At 42.7% G+C, this 16,104-nt stretch overlaps 2 protein-coding genes across 2 annotated transcripts in view; one reads left to right on the forward strand and one right to left on the reverse strand.

Annotated features, from left to right (window-relative positions):
• Positions 1-93: 93 nt before the first annotated feature.
• LOC146631303 (scavenger receptor cysteine-rich type 1 protein M130-like) lies at positions 94-8,069 on the reverse strand. Its single transcript, XM_085355251.1, has 6 exons — positions 7,979-8,069; positions 6,857-7,010; positions 5,691-5,993; positions 1,568-1,900; positions 836-1,159; positions 94-245 (listed from the first exon to the last, which is right to left on the reverse strand). The coding sequence occupies exons 2-6, from the start codon at positions 6,957-6,959 to the stop codon at positions 232-234; spliced, it is 1,077 nt and encodes a 358-aa protein (XP_085211377.1). The 5' UTR covers positions 6,960-7,010; positions 7,979-8,069; the 3' UTR covers positions 94-231.
• A 6,832-nt stretch (positions 8,070-14,901) lies between these two features.
• LOC146631304 (NLR family CARD domain-containing protein 3-like) overlaps positions 14,902-16,104 on the forward strand; it is a 54,167-nt gene continuing 52,964 nt past the window's right edge. Inside the window, exons 1-3 of the mRNA XM_085355253.1 lie at positions 14,902-15,040; positions 15,126-15,174; positions 15,358-15,410. Coding sequence (XP_085211379.1) covers positions 14,952-15,040; positions 15,126-15,174; positions 15,358-15,410 — 191 coding nt within the window. The 5' untranslated portion in view covers positions 14,902-14,951. The remainder of the gene's footprint in view (positions 15,041-15,125; positions 15,175-15,357; positions 15,411-16,104) is intronic.

The following is a 16,104-nucleotide window of genomic DNA, read 5'->3' on the forward strand; positions in this document are numbered from 1 at the left end:
GATCCAGCCCAGTACCTCTGACTCAGTTTATATAATTTAAATACCAAATTCATTAAATACCAAAAAATAAGTCTTTTTTTATTTTTTATCATGAGCGCTTTTTATTGGCAACTTAGAGGGCGGATATTTCTCCTTATTAAACCCAGAGTTTGAGCCATGACCCAGAATACTCCGTCCGTCTGTCGGCGCCTCTGCGGTCGATTGTCTGGTCCAGCGTTGTGTCCTCGGCTCTCACCCGCGGCGCCCTGATGAAGACGGCAAAACAGAGAAGAGTTTCAGTCTGATGTGGAACCACATCTGTGTCCATGTCTGTGACGTAGGTGGGCTTCAGGTCTGACAGGTGGAGCGCATTAATGGGTGAAATGAAAACGCTGCTGTGTGGGGGGGTTACAGTCTACGTTGAGCCAGAATGCATCAGATGTCAGGAAAATGAAATGTGATGCTTTCTTGTAACGATGCAGGAAATTTTCAAAGTATCTTAAAATTGAAAATGATCAAATGTGAAGTTTACAGAAGTTTTCAGACCCTCGGCTGAGAACTTTGGAGAAGCACCCTCATTTGCACCCTCGCTCGGATAGTTTATCCCAGACTTCCCAACAGATCAGGGGGAAATGTCTGAACTCGGGATGATGTCAGTGAATCTGAAGCTGACGACTTCCTGTTGTGTGCTGCTCTACAAAAAACATCCTAAACTTCATTCAAATGTTGTTTGACGTTGATGTGTGAAAGTGATCCACAGCTGTCAGGCAGGACTGAGTCGTGCCACGAGTACATCATTTACCAGGAAACTAAACGAGCAGACGACACCCACAGCAAACCGCTTCAAACATCTCACCTGCACAGTTCACCTGAATGACCGAGGAGGAAAGCCGTGGATTTACAGCTCCGCACTCCATCAGCGCAGACTCTCTTCCAAGGCAGTCAGAGAAAAAACGCCACATCGGCGTTTTGTTGGGAAGGTTGACGGCTTCGGTGGAAACAGCGATGTCGCAGCCCAGCTGTCTGCACACTATGCCCGCGTGGTTCAGGTCCCAGACTGTGGACTCTGCGCTCACCGGTTTGGTTTCGTTCCCGTTGTGGATGAGAAGCCTCCCAGCACAGGCAGCGGAGTCCTCTCTGGCTCTGAGCACGCCATCGTCCAAAATCACATCTGAATCATCTGTTAGAGACAGACACGTCAAAATGAGGAGGGGCCAAAATCCACTCTGCAGTTACACCTGACCAACGCCACGAGGAAGAAGAGACGCTGACAGAGACGAGGGAGAGAGGTGGCGTTTAAAATTGTGTTTTAAATATGAACAAAATATTTTACTAAAATGTAAAAACTCTAAAAAACATGTTTTTGTAAGGTTTTGAGCTACATGTGGAAAAAAAGACCTGTAGTCATGCTGGTGACCTTATGGGAGATCAGCACGAGAACAAAACAAACACAAACCTCCTCTGCACAGAGAGCACACACATATTCGCATCACAACACCATAAACTGCGTGACAAGTAACTGGGTGGGTAAGGGGGTGAGAGGTGAGCTGAAGTAGCCACGGCCATCCAGCCAGTGTCTTTGTCGTACCTTTGACAGTGAGCGAGAGCCTCCCGCCCTCAGATGAGAAGCTGTGGCTGAAGACAGTGTTGCGATAGACGCAGCTGTAGGTCCCCTCGTGTGTTTGATTGGCAGCTCTGAACCAGAAGCTGGCCGAGTAATTGAACGCTGCTTGGGTCAAGCTGCGGTTTTGGTGGGCGCCGGTGATGCTGAGGGTAAAGTTGCCGCCGCTGTATCGTGGCTCCACAGAGCAGCTGATGCTGAAAGAGTGACCCTTCCACACCACGCCCTGCGTCTGGTTCCCAATTGGAGAAGTCTCACTGCCGTCAGTGTAGAAACTGATGTCAGGAGCAGGCAGGACGTCTGTAATGACATCATCATACACCTGATGAGCGCACACGCTTTAAACACTCGAACTGTGTCGCAGAAAACAAAGACGCGTCGGGTTTCAAGTTATTGGATCAGATTTATGAGCTGATGGTGCAAAACCTTTATTAGGGAGGGGCGGGGCTAATGTGACTGAAAGAGGTGTTATTACCACCTTATTATTTATGTATTTGTGTGAGTTTCCCTTCTGAGCAGAAACATTGTGGGTGGATAGAATGAGTAATAAAGATTAATCCTGCAGACGTGAGCTTTGAGGTTAACTTTACTGGATTTAACACCAGTAAAAACCCGTCTTATTCTGCGTCTGCTGCGATAATTCAATGAGACTGCAGCCGCCTTAACCTCTGATCATGACATGTAAATGCTGCAGGATGAAACCCACAAACTACATGAAACACTTGAAGCATTCTCACCAGCTTTTGGCCATCTTGCTGCTTTGACATCAATGTTATGCAGTTATGTGGCGAAACAACGGGCGGCATCGTGTGAAGGTAACTCGACAATCACAGCGTGAGGCGTGAAGTTTGACCTCCTGACCTCATCAGCAAAGTGTTTACTGAGGTCATGATTCACAGATGCTTTTTATATACGTATAATTCTTTTTACAGCTGGATGAGTCGCCCCCTGGTGGCCACTGATGAAGACTACTGCTGGAGGATGGGTTAAACTCCGCCCACACCTTTGTGTGACTTCCTGTGTCACTGCCTCCCACTGTCTGGCCTACTCTCTGTACTATAATGTAAAAACACATTTAATCAAAATAAAACTGGTAAGACCATAGAGAGGAACCTTTACTGGCGGTCTCAGACCTTTGACCTTTGACCTATGTGAATAGGGTTGCCAACCGTCCCTTAAAATACGGAATCGTCCCGTATTTCGAAACAAAAGTACACGTCCCGTATTGAGCTAATAAGGGACGCACTTTGTCCCGTAATACAGTGAGAATCAAAAGTAGTCTATAAATGTTCATGGAATTAACGCTTTGTTTGAAATCATAATTCCCAGCCCCTCTCCTGCTTTGTGACCAATGAGCTGACAGCACACTTATGACAATTCGAGTATGACAATTCAGATTACCGCTCATCTCATTGGTCGAGGAAAGGTCGCTTGCGGAGAAAATACCGGAAGACAACAGGTGACCACAACAAGAAGCATGGCCAACAGGGAAACAAACGCCGACACTGTGGTGCAAGTCTCGGATGACAGTACACCTAAAGCTGGGCAAACACTGTGCGATTTTTTTCAGTCACGTTATTCAGCTCCTGCTCAAACTGCACGATTGACTCGCAGGGGTTAGAAGTTCATAGGTCACGATGCAGGTCTCACACTATACGGCCCGATGCTCTGATGCGACCTGAGTGCTCACACTGTGCCTCCATAACATGAAGGTTATAACAGACAATCTGTCGCTCGCTCTCTCTGTCTCTCACTCACACAGACACACACACCACCACCATCAACTTTGCTAAATTGCTAATGAAAAACACTCATCAGGCAGCTGTGATTGAGCAGCATGTAAATCCAACTGTTTTCACGGTTGTTGTGGTCGTGATAATTTTGTGATGCCACATGGAAAAGGCTCGGATGAGCTTTCCAAAGTTCTACAAGTTGTGCCTCCATCGCTTGTGTCCAGATCACACGCTGCACAGCTGTGCTGCTCCGTCTTTTTCACCGACGTTTACGTGTTTGTGCGTGAGCAGTGTGAGCGGCTGTGGTGACACCCTCACGAGCGATTGATGATCGGGAGCTGGTCCCACGTATACTACACGATGCACGATGAAGGCCAAAATCGGTCCGATCACTCAAAAATCGGCTCAAAATGGGCCTAAAACCGCACAGTGTGAGCCCAGCATTAGAGCAGCAATGTTTGTTCCCCTCAGAGAAAGGGAAGAATGGGAAAAGGAAAACACCTGGCTGGAAAAAGTTAATATGGGCATGTGCAGTGAATATCAGCGCTATGTGGCCAGAAGTGTGATAATATAACTTATTTTGTGTAATGAACAACTGCAAGGATAGATGATTACAACAAATTGATGACTAATACATAAAAGTAATACATAGATGAATAATGATGATGAGTTAAGATGCGTAATCATGGGAACAAGCGGGTTTACAAACAGGAGCAGCTGATTAGCATTAGAAAAGCTGAAATAATACCTCAACTGAAGCCAATTGTACTAAATGCACTAAATGTGCACTGTTACAAGAATGTTTTTCTTTCTATTGTTTTCTATTATTTTAAGTTAAGCAGGACAGAGTGCTTTTAAAGAAAGATTTACTTATATTCTCAAAAGTTAAGCATGACAGGCTTCTGTTTAAGAAGGAGACCTGTTTTACTGTGTTAATGTTGTCATTTTGAGCTAAAAATAAATGGCTAAATGATCATTTGTTTCACATGTGTTCATATCACAAAGAATAGAATATGCATCTACTTAAATCAACTTCAAGTCAAATGGTTAAAAAAATAATTTCACACACAAAAAAAGAGCTAGAAAATTCACCACACTGGGAAGGGTGAAGACAACTGGGTCGCCCGGCCCTGGCCACGAGGTGTCCCTTATTTATTTTTCAGGGAGTTGGCAACCCTATATGAGTCATTCCTACTATTCGGTGCCATTTCAGTGTGATCACTCTTCATCAAAAAATACAAAATTTTGAATTATTTTAACATTTCATCTAAAAGAGGGATTTTCAACCTATAAGAAAAATGTATTGGTCCAGCTAAGGATATTATATTATAATATTTGTTAAAATCAAAGTCTTTACCCATGACGTGCCAAATGTCCACCCTGTTACAGGACATTCAATTTTCTATTAATAACTGTTTTGAATACACAGTTATAGTAATATTTACATTTTCTAAAAGCTACAATGTCCCTTTTTAAAATCTGCAAGGAAATTTCATGTTACAGTGCATAGCAATAACAGGGGTGACGGTAACAGGGGGGAGATTTTATGCTAAACTTAGCCATTACTACTAGTATGATGAACAACAAGCTAGTACATGGTGACCACTAAGAACCATTTTTAACATGTTTATTAGCCATATTATAAAAATTAAAAAAAAAAAATTGTTTCCACTATTAATAAGCGTAACAGGTTGGACGTGTTATGCTTTGCCACATTACAAAATCTTGCTAAAACATTGAAAAAAGGGTTGATTAAAGAGTGGTACTTACTCGTCTTCTTCTTGAAAGTTTTCCCTCCAAAATATGTTACATCCGGGAGTGTCATGTGACTAAAAGAATAATCAGGTGATGTGTTCTATGGAATTCTTATCAGAGTAACAGGGGTGACAGTTGATTCAGGGACACAACATTTTTTAAAGATTTTAAGTATTAAACATGCATTAATAATAAAAAAGAACATTTGATGAGGAACATTAGAAATAAGCCAATCCAGAAATGATGAAAAATCTAGATTTTTTTTTTTTTTTTAAGTTATATTTGTAACTGAAGTCGAGCAAGCATGACTGGGGACATAGTACTTTAGTGACTTGTGCTAAAATAAAAGTAATTTACTTTTAATGTATTTATCCTGTGTATATATCAATGTGTTCTATGGTAGAGGGGGGTTAAACATACGAGAAAATGGTTTAGAAATAAGCATTAGACAAGTTTTACACTAAATATACCATATTATGTCATTAGGACTCAAATGGCACCGAATAGTAAGAATGACCCATATGTGAATAAAATCCGTCCATCGCACCTGCAGCTGAACTGACCCTCAGCTCACTGTACAACGAATGCCGTGCTGTTCTCACCTGAGCAGATCACCTCAGTGGTGAAATCTGAGAGGCCCTTCCTCACCGTTCCGCAGTCCGTGAGCGCTCGCTCAGAGCCGTCACAGTCCGAATAAAAGCTCCAGACGTGCAGAACTTTGGGCCGGTGCCTGACGTTTTTGACTGAAACAGCAGAGCCGCAGTCGAGCTGTCTGCACGCCACGGCGGCCTCCTTCAGGCTCCAGGTGCGCTGTTTGCTCAGCTGTCTCCACTCTGCCTCGTGCTTGAACCTCAGCTCGCCGGCACAACGGTTCCCTTTGCCAACCAACCTCACATCATTGGACGCTGCAACGAAATCATCGGCAACAAGAATCAGACGTGCTGCGACACTGCAGGAGGACACGATGACTGCTGCTGGAAGTAAAACTCACCGAATATTTCAACCTTCCAGCAGCCTGAGAGGGCTGCACAGCGCCTCCATGCTGACAGAGGTTTGTAGAAATCTAGCCGCTGTGCAACAACTCGAGCTTAACTTTATCAGAAATGTTGGTGTTTGATTGTTCTAGCTCGCTCTTCTCAACGCCAGCGGCTATTTTGAATGGTTTCTACGTTTTGTCCTACATCGTGTAAACCGAGTGAATGCTCCCGTTTTTAAAATAAAGATGCTTTTTTATTTACTGTGCACGCTGCGCTGAGTACAGAATCTATTGAGTTTAGCGACTGACTCGTGTGGCTCTGTGATGGAGTTTAAAGTGTTTGTGTTCAATGATTAACAGACTGCTGTCGCAAACACTGACCCACTGACAGGCTTGTTCAGCTTTTAATCAGATCGGCCGTCCTGTGACTGTGGTGCACAGAGAGCATGAAGATGCAAAAGTACTGCTACATAACAACAGCACAGAAAGTGCGAGGGAGTCAGGAGTGTTTGCCCTCCAGCATACTTTCCAAATAAAGCTCTTTAACTGTGGACGATAGATGAACTTAATTTATCCCAGAGCTGGAAAACTCCCTCGGTTTAGTTTTTCTGACTGTGCATCAGAAACAAAGAGGAAGGTGAAATGAATTTACTTCTGCCTGCAGTTTTTGCAGACTGTAGCTCAGCTTAGTGACAAACAGAAGAACAAATGACAGCCGAAGAGAAAACGTCACGATGGAAGAATTGCAGCTGGGAGACGTGTTTATTCAGCTTTAAAGTGAAAGGGACTCACCTGTGGAAAAATGTGCTCCTGCCGGCCTTAGAGCCCAACTCAGCATCAGCACACAATAAAACACAAGTGAAGACCACGTGAAGACCCAGCTCTGCACTCTCATGTTGCTCTGACTTCACAGACCTGCACCAACACTCAGGTTTGTTGGCTCACTCTGCAAATACAGAGTGAGTGCTCTGCTTTAAACACAGCAGTGTTTGCTTTGAATGGTCAATGCTTCATGATCATAGTTCATATGGTAAACATTAGGGCTGCTCGATTATGGCAAAAATGATAATCACGATTATTTTCACTGAAATTGAGATCACGATTATTTGACGATATTTATTTAACCCTTTAAGACCTACTATAGAACCAAGTCCGCCAGAGCTTATATTATTATTTTTTTTACATGCTGTAGTGCCATTTGTGGGAGCATTTCAAGTTGCTATACATCAATACAACTGTTATAGCCCATATTTTAATAATATGTATGCATTAAGTCCATAGTAATTACATAAATTGCAAAAAAGTGCAATAAACTACAAAAAAAATTGAAAATCGCTTTTGTTTTGTTTACATATATTTCTACTTGGAGAAGTTTAAGAGGCTTATCCCTCAAAACTTTAAATACAATAAAGTTGCAAAAAATAGTTTCCCACCACAGGAAATTTATTTTGAGTGTCTTCATAGTTTTATTTTGGAGATACAGCAATTTTTATATACTGCAGGAAAAACAAAAAACAATCCTATGATGCAAATTTGCAAAGAAAACAGCAGGTGCATCATTTCACTGTGGGAAGTGTTACGAACAGCTGATAGGATCGGCAAAGCGTGTTTCTGGAATATTATGTTTTTGTTCCTGCAAGCGCTTTTTATGCAATTTTTGCAAAGCTATATGTGGAACGAAACCGTGACCGAGGACAAGCTGATGGCATCAGATGTAAGTACAACTCCTCCGGTTTCATATGCAAAACAAATTATTGCGCTAGCTTACACGGTTCAGGTTCTACAGGGATTTAAAAATAGTTACACAACACGGAGCGTGCTGCTCTGACCGGCTTTAAAGGGTTAACAATGTATTGAATAATGACTTTAAAAAATAATATAAAATAGTGTGCAACACCACTGAAGTTTTTTTACCTCTCTTTTCAACCAACAGCAGTCACTCTCCTCTCCAAATAACTTCTGCTTAGCTTTCCGAGCTTCCCTCGGGTCCTCTTAATCAGCGGTCTCCAACCTTTCTTGCGCCACGGACGGTTTATGCCCGACAATATTTTCACGGACCGGCCTTTAAGGTGTCGCGGATAAATGAGGGAGGGGCCAATAATCGGCTCAGTCATTTTTAATGATCGTTGAAAGCCCAGATCGTAATCGTGATTAAAATTCGATTAATTGAGCAGCCCTAGTAAACATGTTTACAGCCTGATACAGAAACAGCTGTGGTCTGTAATTTCCCCGTCGTAGCAGCCGTACAAAACATTTCTATATCTCTTCACAGTGTTGTTCTCAAACATGTTGTCTGCCGTGTGCTTATTAGTGTTGAGTAAGATGAGTTTATCGGGATGTTACGTATCAGCAGTCGAGGAGGTATCTGTGTTTAAAGCAGAAATAGTTTGCTGCTTTATAAGAAAGCCCTCCGCAAAGCCAGAACATCTTACTATTCATCACTGATTGAAGTAAATAAGAACAACCCCAGGTTTCTCTTCAGCTCTGTAGCCAGGCTGACAAACAGTCAGAGCTCTGCTGAGCCAACCATCCCTTTAACGTTAACTAGTAATGACTTCATGAACTTCACAAATAACATTTTCATTACAGAAAAATTACCCACAATAAACCATCTCTGCCATCAACTGGAGCAGATAACATTATAGTAAAGTGGAGACAGCATTACAGTGCATTGCTTAACTGTATGAAAGGTGAACCATATGAGGACGATTCTGACATGAGCGATGAAACAACAAGTGTAAAAACACATGAAGTAGATGAAGCTGTTCATAGGTTATTGAGAGTAAAGCTTATTGTTTAGATCACATCACTGCAGAACATTAAAACACGCTAGTTTAAGGCTAGCTCCTCTTCTAGCGCTCTGTTTCATTGACTTTATGATTCATGCCATGCTACCAGACTCAGTGCTGTGTAATGTCCTTGCTCCAGTCATAAAGGACAAAGCTGGAAAAGTGAGTTGTCTGGATAATTAACCTTTGCTGGTTCTGTGGAGAACAGCTGGTTTATTCTCCTGCCTTCTATCTCTCTGGTGTACCTCCTCAAGCGGCTGGCCAAGGCTGTGAGTCTTTGCTTGGCAGTTTCCAAGGCCTCAGGTATGGACAGCTTGCTGTATTTCTTAGGCACCTTCTTTGTCGCACCTTTCTGCAACTCCGTTAGTTGGCTAACCTCCCTCCGTGCTACTTTGATCTTGCCCTCTAGCCTCCTTCTCCATGGAGGGTACTGCCCCTTGTCGCTGTTCAACTTGTAGCCAAGCATCTCACTGATCACTGCTGCCGTATTGTAGATCAGCTTGTTAGTGTCGGTAATCGTGGTTGTAGGTATTGCCCGTAGTGCTGCATTAACATCATCTAGCAGACCTTCTGAGGGTACTTCACGTAATCTTGGTAACCGGCTACGGGGGATCCAGGTTTCAAACTTGGCCATGATCCTATTTTTCAGGTCAGTTCCTCTCGCACTCAACGATCCTTCTCCTATCGCACTTGGGGCTATGTACAAGCTCTGAGTACAAGATCCATAGAGGCTGTATAAAAATATGTATAAAATTGATTGATAATCCCCCCACAGATGTAATATTATCTACAGCTACTCTTAGTACCATTGATGTTAAGTTAGACTCTTTTTCTCCAATTGATCTTTCTGAGTTAACTTCAATAATTACTTCCTCCAAACCTTCAACGTGTCTTTTAGACCCCATTCCTACAAAACTGCTCAAAGAAGTCCTGCCATTAATTAATGCTTCGATCTTAAATATGATCAACCTATCTCTAATAATCAGCTATGTACCACAGGCCTTCAAGCTGGCTGTAGTTAAACCTTTACTCAAAAAGCATCTCTAGACCCAGCAGTCTGAGCTAATTATAGGCCAATCTCCAACCTTCCTTTATATCAAACATCCTTGAAAGAGTAGTTGTCAAACAGCTAACAGCTTAAAGACATAAAGACCTGGATGGCCGCTAACTTTCTGCTTCTTAATTCAGATCAGACTGAGGTTATTGTACTCGGCCCTGAAAAGCTTAGTATCTAAGCAGATTCTTACTCTGGATGGCATTACCTTGGCCTCCAGTAACACTGTGAGGAACCTTGGAGTCATTTTTGACCAGGACATGTCCTTCAATGCACATATTAAACAAATATGTAATGTAAATGAAAATTGAATATCTGAAAATACATTGCAGCCTGGTGGTGGAACATATATTTGGGTCCAGAGATGGAGCAGAGTCTGGCTTCACAGTCTAATTTAGCAGCTCTGACATCAGAGGTCGTAGGGGAGGAACAGCCACACAGAGCGTGAACATCACCTCTGTCTGCGCTGTGTTGTTCACAACCTTTGTTCTGGGCTTTTAAGTGGAGGGTGGAGCTTGTGTGATGAAGCTGAGAGCTGTGTTTGCACATGCTCAGTGTGACAGGATGTTGGCTGCTGTGAAAGCTGAATGCTCTCTGGCTAGAAGTGATGTCACACATTAGGATAACTGTGCTGGCTCTCTGTCAGAGTACCAGGGCCTCGCTTTGACCACATGACTCAGTACACAGCATGATGTGTGCGAGGAGCAGGACTGAGGTAAACCTCTGAGGGCTCAAACTGAGACTGAGCTCCAGATGTTTCCACATGTTTCTGCTCCGCATGTGTTTGATGATTATTTCAGGTATAGATGATGAAATATGACCAGTCTGATGTGAACCTGCTTCTCTGACAGCGCCTCACCTCTCTGCGCTGCCCCCTGCTGGCTCTTATCATTACTGACTGAGTCCTTGACACACTTACTGCCACTTTATTAGGTACAGCTCACTAACACAGGCTCAGACCTGCTTTGCCTTCAGAGCCGCCTTAAATCTTCATGGCTCAGATTCAGCGAGGTGCTGGAATCATCACTCAGAGTCATGTGATCAGTGACGTCTGCTTCAGTACTGACTGATAGAAAAGTGCCTCCACATAAACACGATGTGTAGTAGTAGTAATAATAATAATAATCAAATAATTTTCAGCTTTTCAGCCCTTTGTCTGGATGCTAATCCAGCTGTGTGTGATTGTGATGACAATAAATAAATGTCAGACTTACAGCTCCTGTTTTACTGCATTAAAGTGATCAGATGACTTCCGCGCTTTGACATGGATGGTAGTGAAAGCAGGAAATGACAAACGTAGCACCGCAGCAGCGTTTAACACGTCTGAGCTGGAAACACAAACTCTGGTATGAACATCATTCATAGAACAGCTTCCAGCTTCTTTTGCTCTGCGACAGTTTGGATGGATTTGCATTTAAAGATGCTAAGAGACTAAAATGGTTAGGGTCAGGAGGTCAAAGGTCAGAGCTCCTGTGTGTCTGAGGGCGGCTTCACGCTGGAGAAGGATGAAGGAGTCTGACCTGAGCCAGTGTTCGACATGAACACATCAGCACTGATGTCAGTGAGCCTAACAACAGCCGTTAGCATCATTTCAGTGTTTTGGTCATAAAAACACTTCCTGTCACTGTGGTGGTCACAGTGACATCATGCAGTTTGTGTTTTGACCTCCAGAGGGCGACAAATCAGCACAGACAGAGCTCCGTTCAAACTTTGCTGCCATCAGTAATAATTCTTCAAATATAATCATCAGTGTTTGAGCAGTTATGATATCAGGGACAATCTAGACGTGTGACAATAGTGAACATGTCACATGACACACCTTAAACATCATGTGATCCACTCTCAGTCTGCACTTTCATTCATGACTTCAACAGGTTGAAATGAGCTTTGAACAATCGTCAGTTTAGTGCTGAGTTATTCAAACGCTGCAGGAAGAACAAAGTGATGACAGATGTTTGTGTTTGAAACAGGAAAACCAGCAGAAATAAATCACCTCTGGACAACCTGCCAGAGATGATTGGGGAGTTTCCCACGTGCACCTGAATGCAGCACTGACTGTTTCTCAAACGCTCCTGATTGTAACGGTGTCCTCAAACGCCTCTCTGACTCTTTCCTTCCTGCTCAAAGTTCCTTTTTTTTCTTGGTGTTTGTGGCTGATGCTGATCGTCTCCGTGTGAAGCTCCGTGTGAAGGTAACCCGAGCAGTGTGTAATGTTTCCTGACTAACATCAGCTGTGTGCAGCTTAGTTCCAGCACACATCTGCCGCTCCATAGTTCACGGTAACGGACTCTGGACCAACGAGGCCGACCGTTAAACTGTTGCCGATAGCCTGTCTGTAAAAGATGTCTTCATGCTTGTAGTTATTAAAAAAAAGACTCCACATTGAGTCGGTTTGAATGTTTTCAGTGATGATGTGTAGAAAAATAACAATGATGACTTTTTAAAGCTGTGTGGACAGGGTGGAGTTCAACATGTGGGGCAGGGTGGAGGTGCACAGGTTTATTTCTGGACTCCTGATGGTTTCTATAGCGGCTTTGCACATGACGTCATGCTGTTAGGGTCGTGATCACGTTCACAGAGAGTCTATTGTTACTGTCGCAGGTACAAAGAAATTAAAAGCAGAAAGAGAATCTTTTTTTCATCTCTTTCCTGTTTCTGATAGAAGACGAGGAACAAAAACATGATAATTAACAGATACAGCAATCAGATAAACAGTATAAAAGTATTGTAACTATTAGGACTAAAAGTATTTGGATTTTTAAAGGTCAAACAATATGTGATGATTAAAAATCTTTACATTTTTATTTTCCTTTTTTCTTTCTATTCTTGTTTTATTTTATTTTATTTACGTTTCATCATCTTCATCTGCCTCCAGCACCACCTTCAGCTTCTCTCTTCCATCTGAAACTCTTCCTCCTCACTGAAGTTAGGCTTCTAATGTGACAAATCCTACATGAATATACTTAATTCATCTCAATATTGCCTCAATTAGTCAGCAGATCGAATAACTGTGGTTTTCAGGGTTTTTTTGTACCTACTCCACTGGGGTTGCAAGGTGATCCAAGCAGGTGCTAAAATGTGGCGTTGCCAGGCTGTATGTCGCTGATTGACTGATTCACTGTCACCACAAGATGTGTCATGAGACGGTCTCCTTCAAACAAAGCAAACTCACCATGTGAAAGAAACAGACGGGCAGAAAGCAGCACTGTGGTCAAATGAAGAGGTGCAGACCTTTTTGTGCATAGTGGCTGAAGAACAAATTCAGATGAAGCAGAATGAAGTGATCCGCATTGCAAAGGTTGGCTGCTAAAGGGACCAATGCACAGTAACCAGTGGCTTTAAAAACGTTAAAAACTGAAAAGTGATTACCGGGCCATCAAGGACCACAATGGCTGACGTGGGTCCAACAGACAGGACAGGAAGTGGTTTAATCAAACGGACGTCATTTATGGGCGCTGACCAGCGAGCACCTGGAGTGAGAGAGGCCTCGACTCACGGCACTGCTGGAGAACATGGTGACGTTTGTGAATGCTTTGTGTGTTTAATCGTAATTGTTCACTTTGAACAAGCCATGTTTCAATAACACTGTTGTCTCTTTGCAGATACAACGCTAGCTAGTTCTCTGTTTATGCTAACTCCATCCTCAGCTAGTTTTTGTGCTTACTGAGAGAACAACATAAAGTTCAAGCCACAGCTGAAGAACTACGCTTTCCTCCAATTTAATGTCATTTGTGTCCTTTTGCTGTGAAACCTTTTCTACATGCGAGGGCTTTTCATACATCTGGATTAGCATGGACCTCCAAGATCCCCTGTTTGTTGCAGGGGCAACCTGCAGGCGGGTCCATTCCACTGCAGGGCAACCTGCACGTGGCGAATAAAATTTGAACTTGAACTTGTGCCCCAGCTCTAGTTGGTGCAGCGGTGCAGACGCCACACAGCGATGCCCCATCACTGGTAAGAAATGGTGATGAAATTTCATGCTACGTTGACTTTAGCAGTGATGGAGGAAGTGCACTTTTGTTTCATTTTCTTTCCTCCACTGTGTTTTTGCTCCATTTTTCCCATAATTCCTCTTGCATTGCATTGACCTTCCATTCTTCCTTTCCTGTAGGCGAGAGGAAGAGGACACAATGTAAACCTGGCTGTACTAGTGTGCTTGAGGCATGGCAGCAGAGGGCGTAGGGAGGAAAAGCCAAAACGGCACAGGTCACTGCCTTCAGTTAGGCATCCCTGAGTGTGGTCGGTTACCTCGCTTCAGTAATGCGTGGCCACCGTGGCTGATGTTTCATCTCATCCATGGACTTTACCCCTTTGATGTAAAACAAAAGCAAAAGCTTTACATTTCTCTACTTTGTAGCTTTTGGTTCTAGGAGAGGTTTAGTACAGCTTCAGTGTTGCACATAGAAAATAATTTATACATGGCACATTGTAAATAGTTTGAATTTTCCAGAGCGTCATAAAGAATTTAGTGATTGTTGTTTGTGCATCATATATTTTTTTCACGAATAACCAACATTTGGCACAGATGTGCCAGGATAACTCCTTTTGAAGAAAATAAAAACAGTCTCTCCTTTGCATTAAGTCATTGCACAAAAATCTACATCTGTTTATGTGCCAGAGAAAAAATCCTTTATTGTATGTGTTTTGTTGTGTTTGTGACGTTCAATGGAAAAGGGCTTAAATGTGTCCTGGGCTCATTAACTCTTTAGCTGATTAACTTCTAGTTAGTTAGCTTAGCTAACAGTTAAAGTGTGATCACTGTGTAAGCAGTCAGCTTGGTCCTGAAATAAAGCTGCTCGCTGCCATTTCTACAGCCGTGTTTGACCTGCTGCTTTGTTGAACTACAGTAATGGAGGATTTGGAGGCTGAACTTGGCTCTGTGACACTTTTTGTAATGAACTGATAAAAACTGTCTCAGGTGGATGTTAGTCCAACACGTCAGACACGACCTCTGCAGCTCTCAGTTGATGTGCACTTGAATGCTTCGTGTTTCCTCTGCAGGTGAAGGTAGAAAGTGTGTGTGAGCTGATGTGAGTTCAGCTGCATGGATCAGTGTGAGGACAGAGAGGAGGGAGCCCCTCCCTCTAAAGCCACCCTGTGTGGGGAACATGAGAGCCAGACCAAAGCTCAGAGGTGAGATGACCATCTCTTAACTGTCCATGACTCTTCTCCATGTCACAGCTTAGCACTCACATCTCTGCTCCATCATTATTCACAGGAACCCACCTGGACCTCCACCCAGCTCTGTGTCCTTACAGGGCGACCGAGTAAAAAAATTGATCAATAAATTTGAACAAAGACAGTTATCTGAGTAAGCTAATGTCACTGTTACAATGTCTCACATGTGATCAGCTTAGATGTGCTGTAATTTTATTTAACCTGCTTTTAGGCTCCATCAGAGACTCAAACCTGGACCTAAACCCAGCTGTGTGTCCTTAAAGAGTGACCAGTCTGGAAATCACTGGATTAATTTTAAAGTCCAGCCTCCGTCTGCTGCAGAGAGGTGAGCTGTTAGTAAAATGAACTCTTTGATTTAACTGCTTGATGTTGTTGGATATAAACTGCAGTGCAAACACGTCATTCCCTCAATCCCATTTAAACCGTCTCTTAAAAACAAGCCTTTGGTTTCTAAACAACTGAAAATCTACTTCAGCAAACAGGAAGTGATACTCGTGCTCATGTTTTCTTCCATCAGTCACGTGCTGTATGTTGGAGGAAGTTGGAGGACGTAACACTAACTCTGCTGCACAGATTTCACTTTGACTCATAAAACTCAAAGCTTAAAAAATGATTCAAACACTAGTTTTTATTTTTACTTAAAACTGAAGTCACTCAACATTTTTCTCCACTTTTCTGAAAATCCATCAAATAAAAATCTTCTAAAATGTAGAAAAAAAAGTTTCCTCTCTGACTTTGTGCCTTTTGGAGATCAGTTCATCTGCTGCTCACTGAACTGTTGGCAGAAATGTGTGCTGCACATGGTAAACACACGTAACTATACTGACGACTGCTTTAAGCAGGTGACCGACACTAAAAAGTTAATTGTGCCAATTAAACTTTCATAGTGATAGTGTTCATATTATTATGTTGGGTGGTTGAGCAAGCAGATTGTTGGAAATTTCAGCATGCAGTTAATTTTTATTTTATTTTCCAGAGACTGGATTCCATTCCAGTACATCCCATTACAACCAGTACAG

This window comes from Diplotaxodon limnothrissa, linkage group LG6 (genome assembly GCF_057381915.1).
Source record: "Diplotaxodon limnothrissa isolate DT_005_m linkage group LG6, D_limnothrissa_male_GT1.1, whole genome shotgun sequence".
NCBI classification, from domain to species: domain Eukaryota; kingdom Metazoa; phylum Chordata; class Actinopteri; order Cichliformes; family Cichlidae; genus Diplotaxodon; species Diplotaxodon limnothrissa.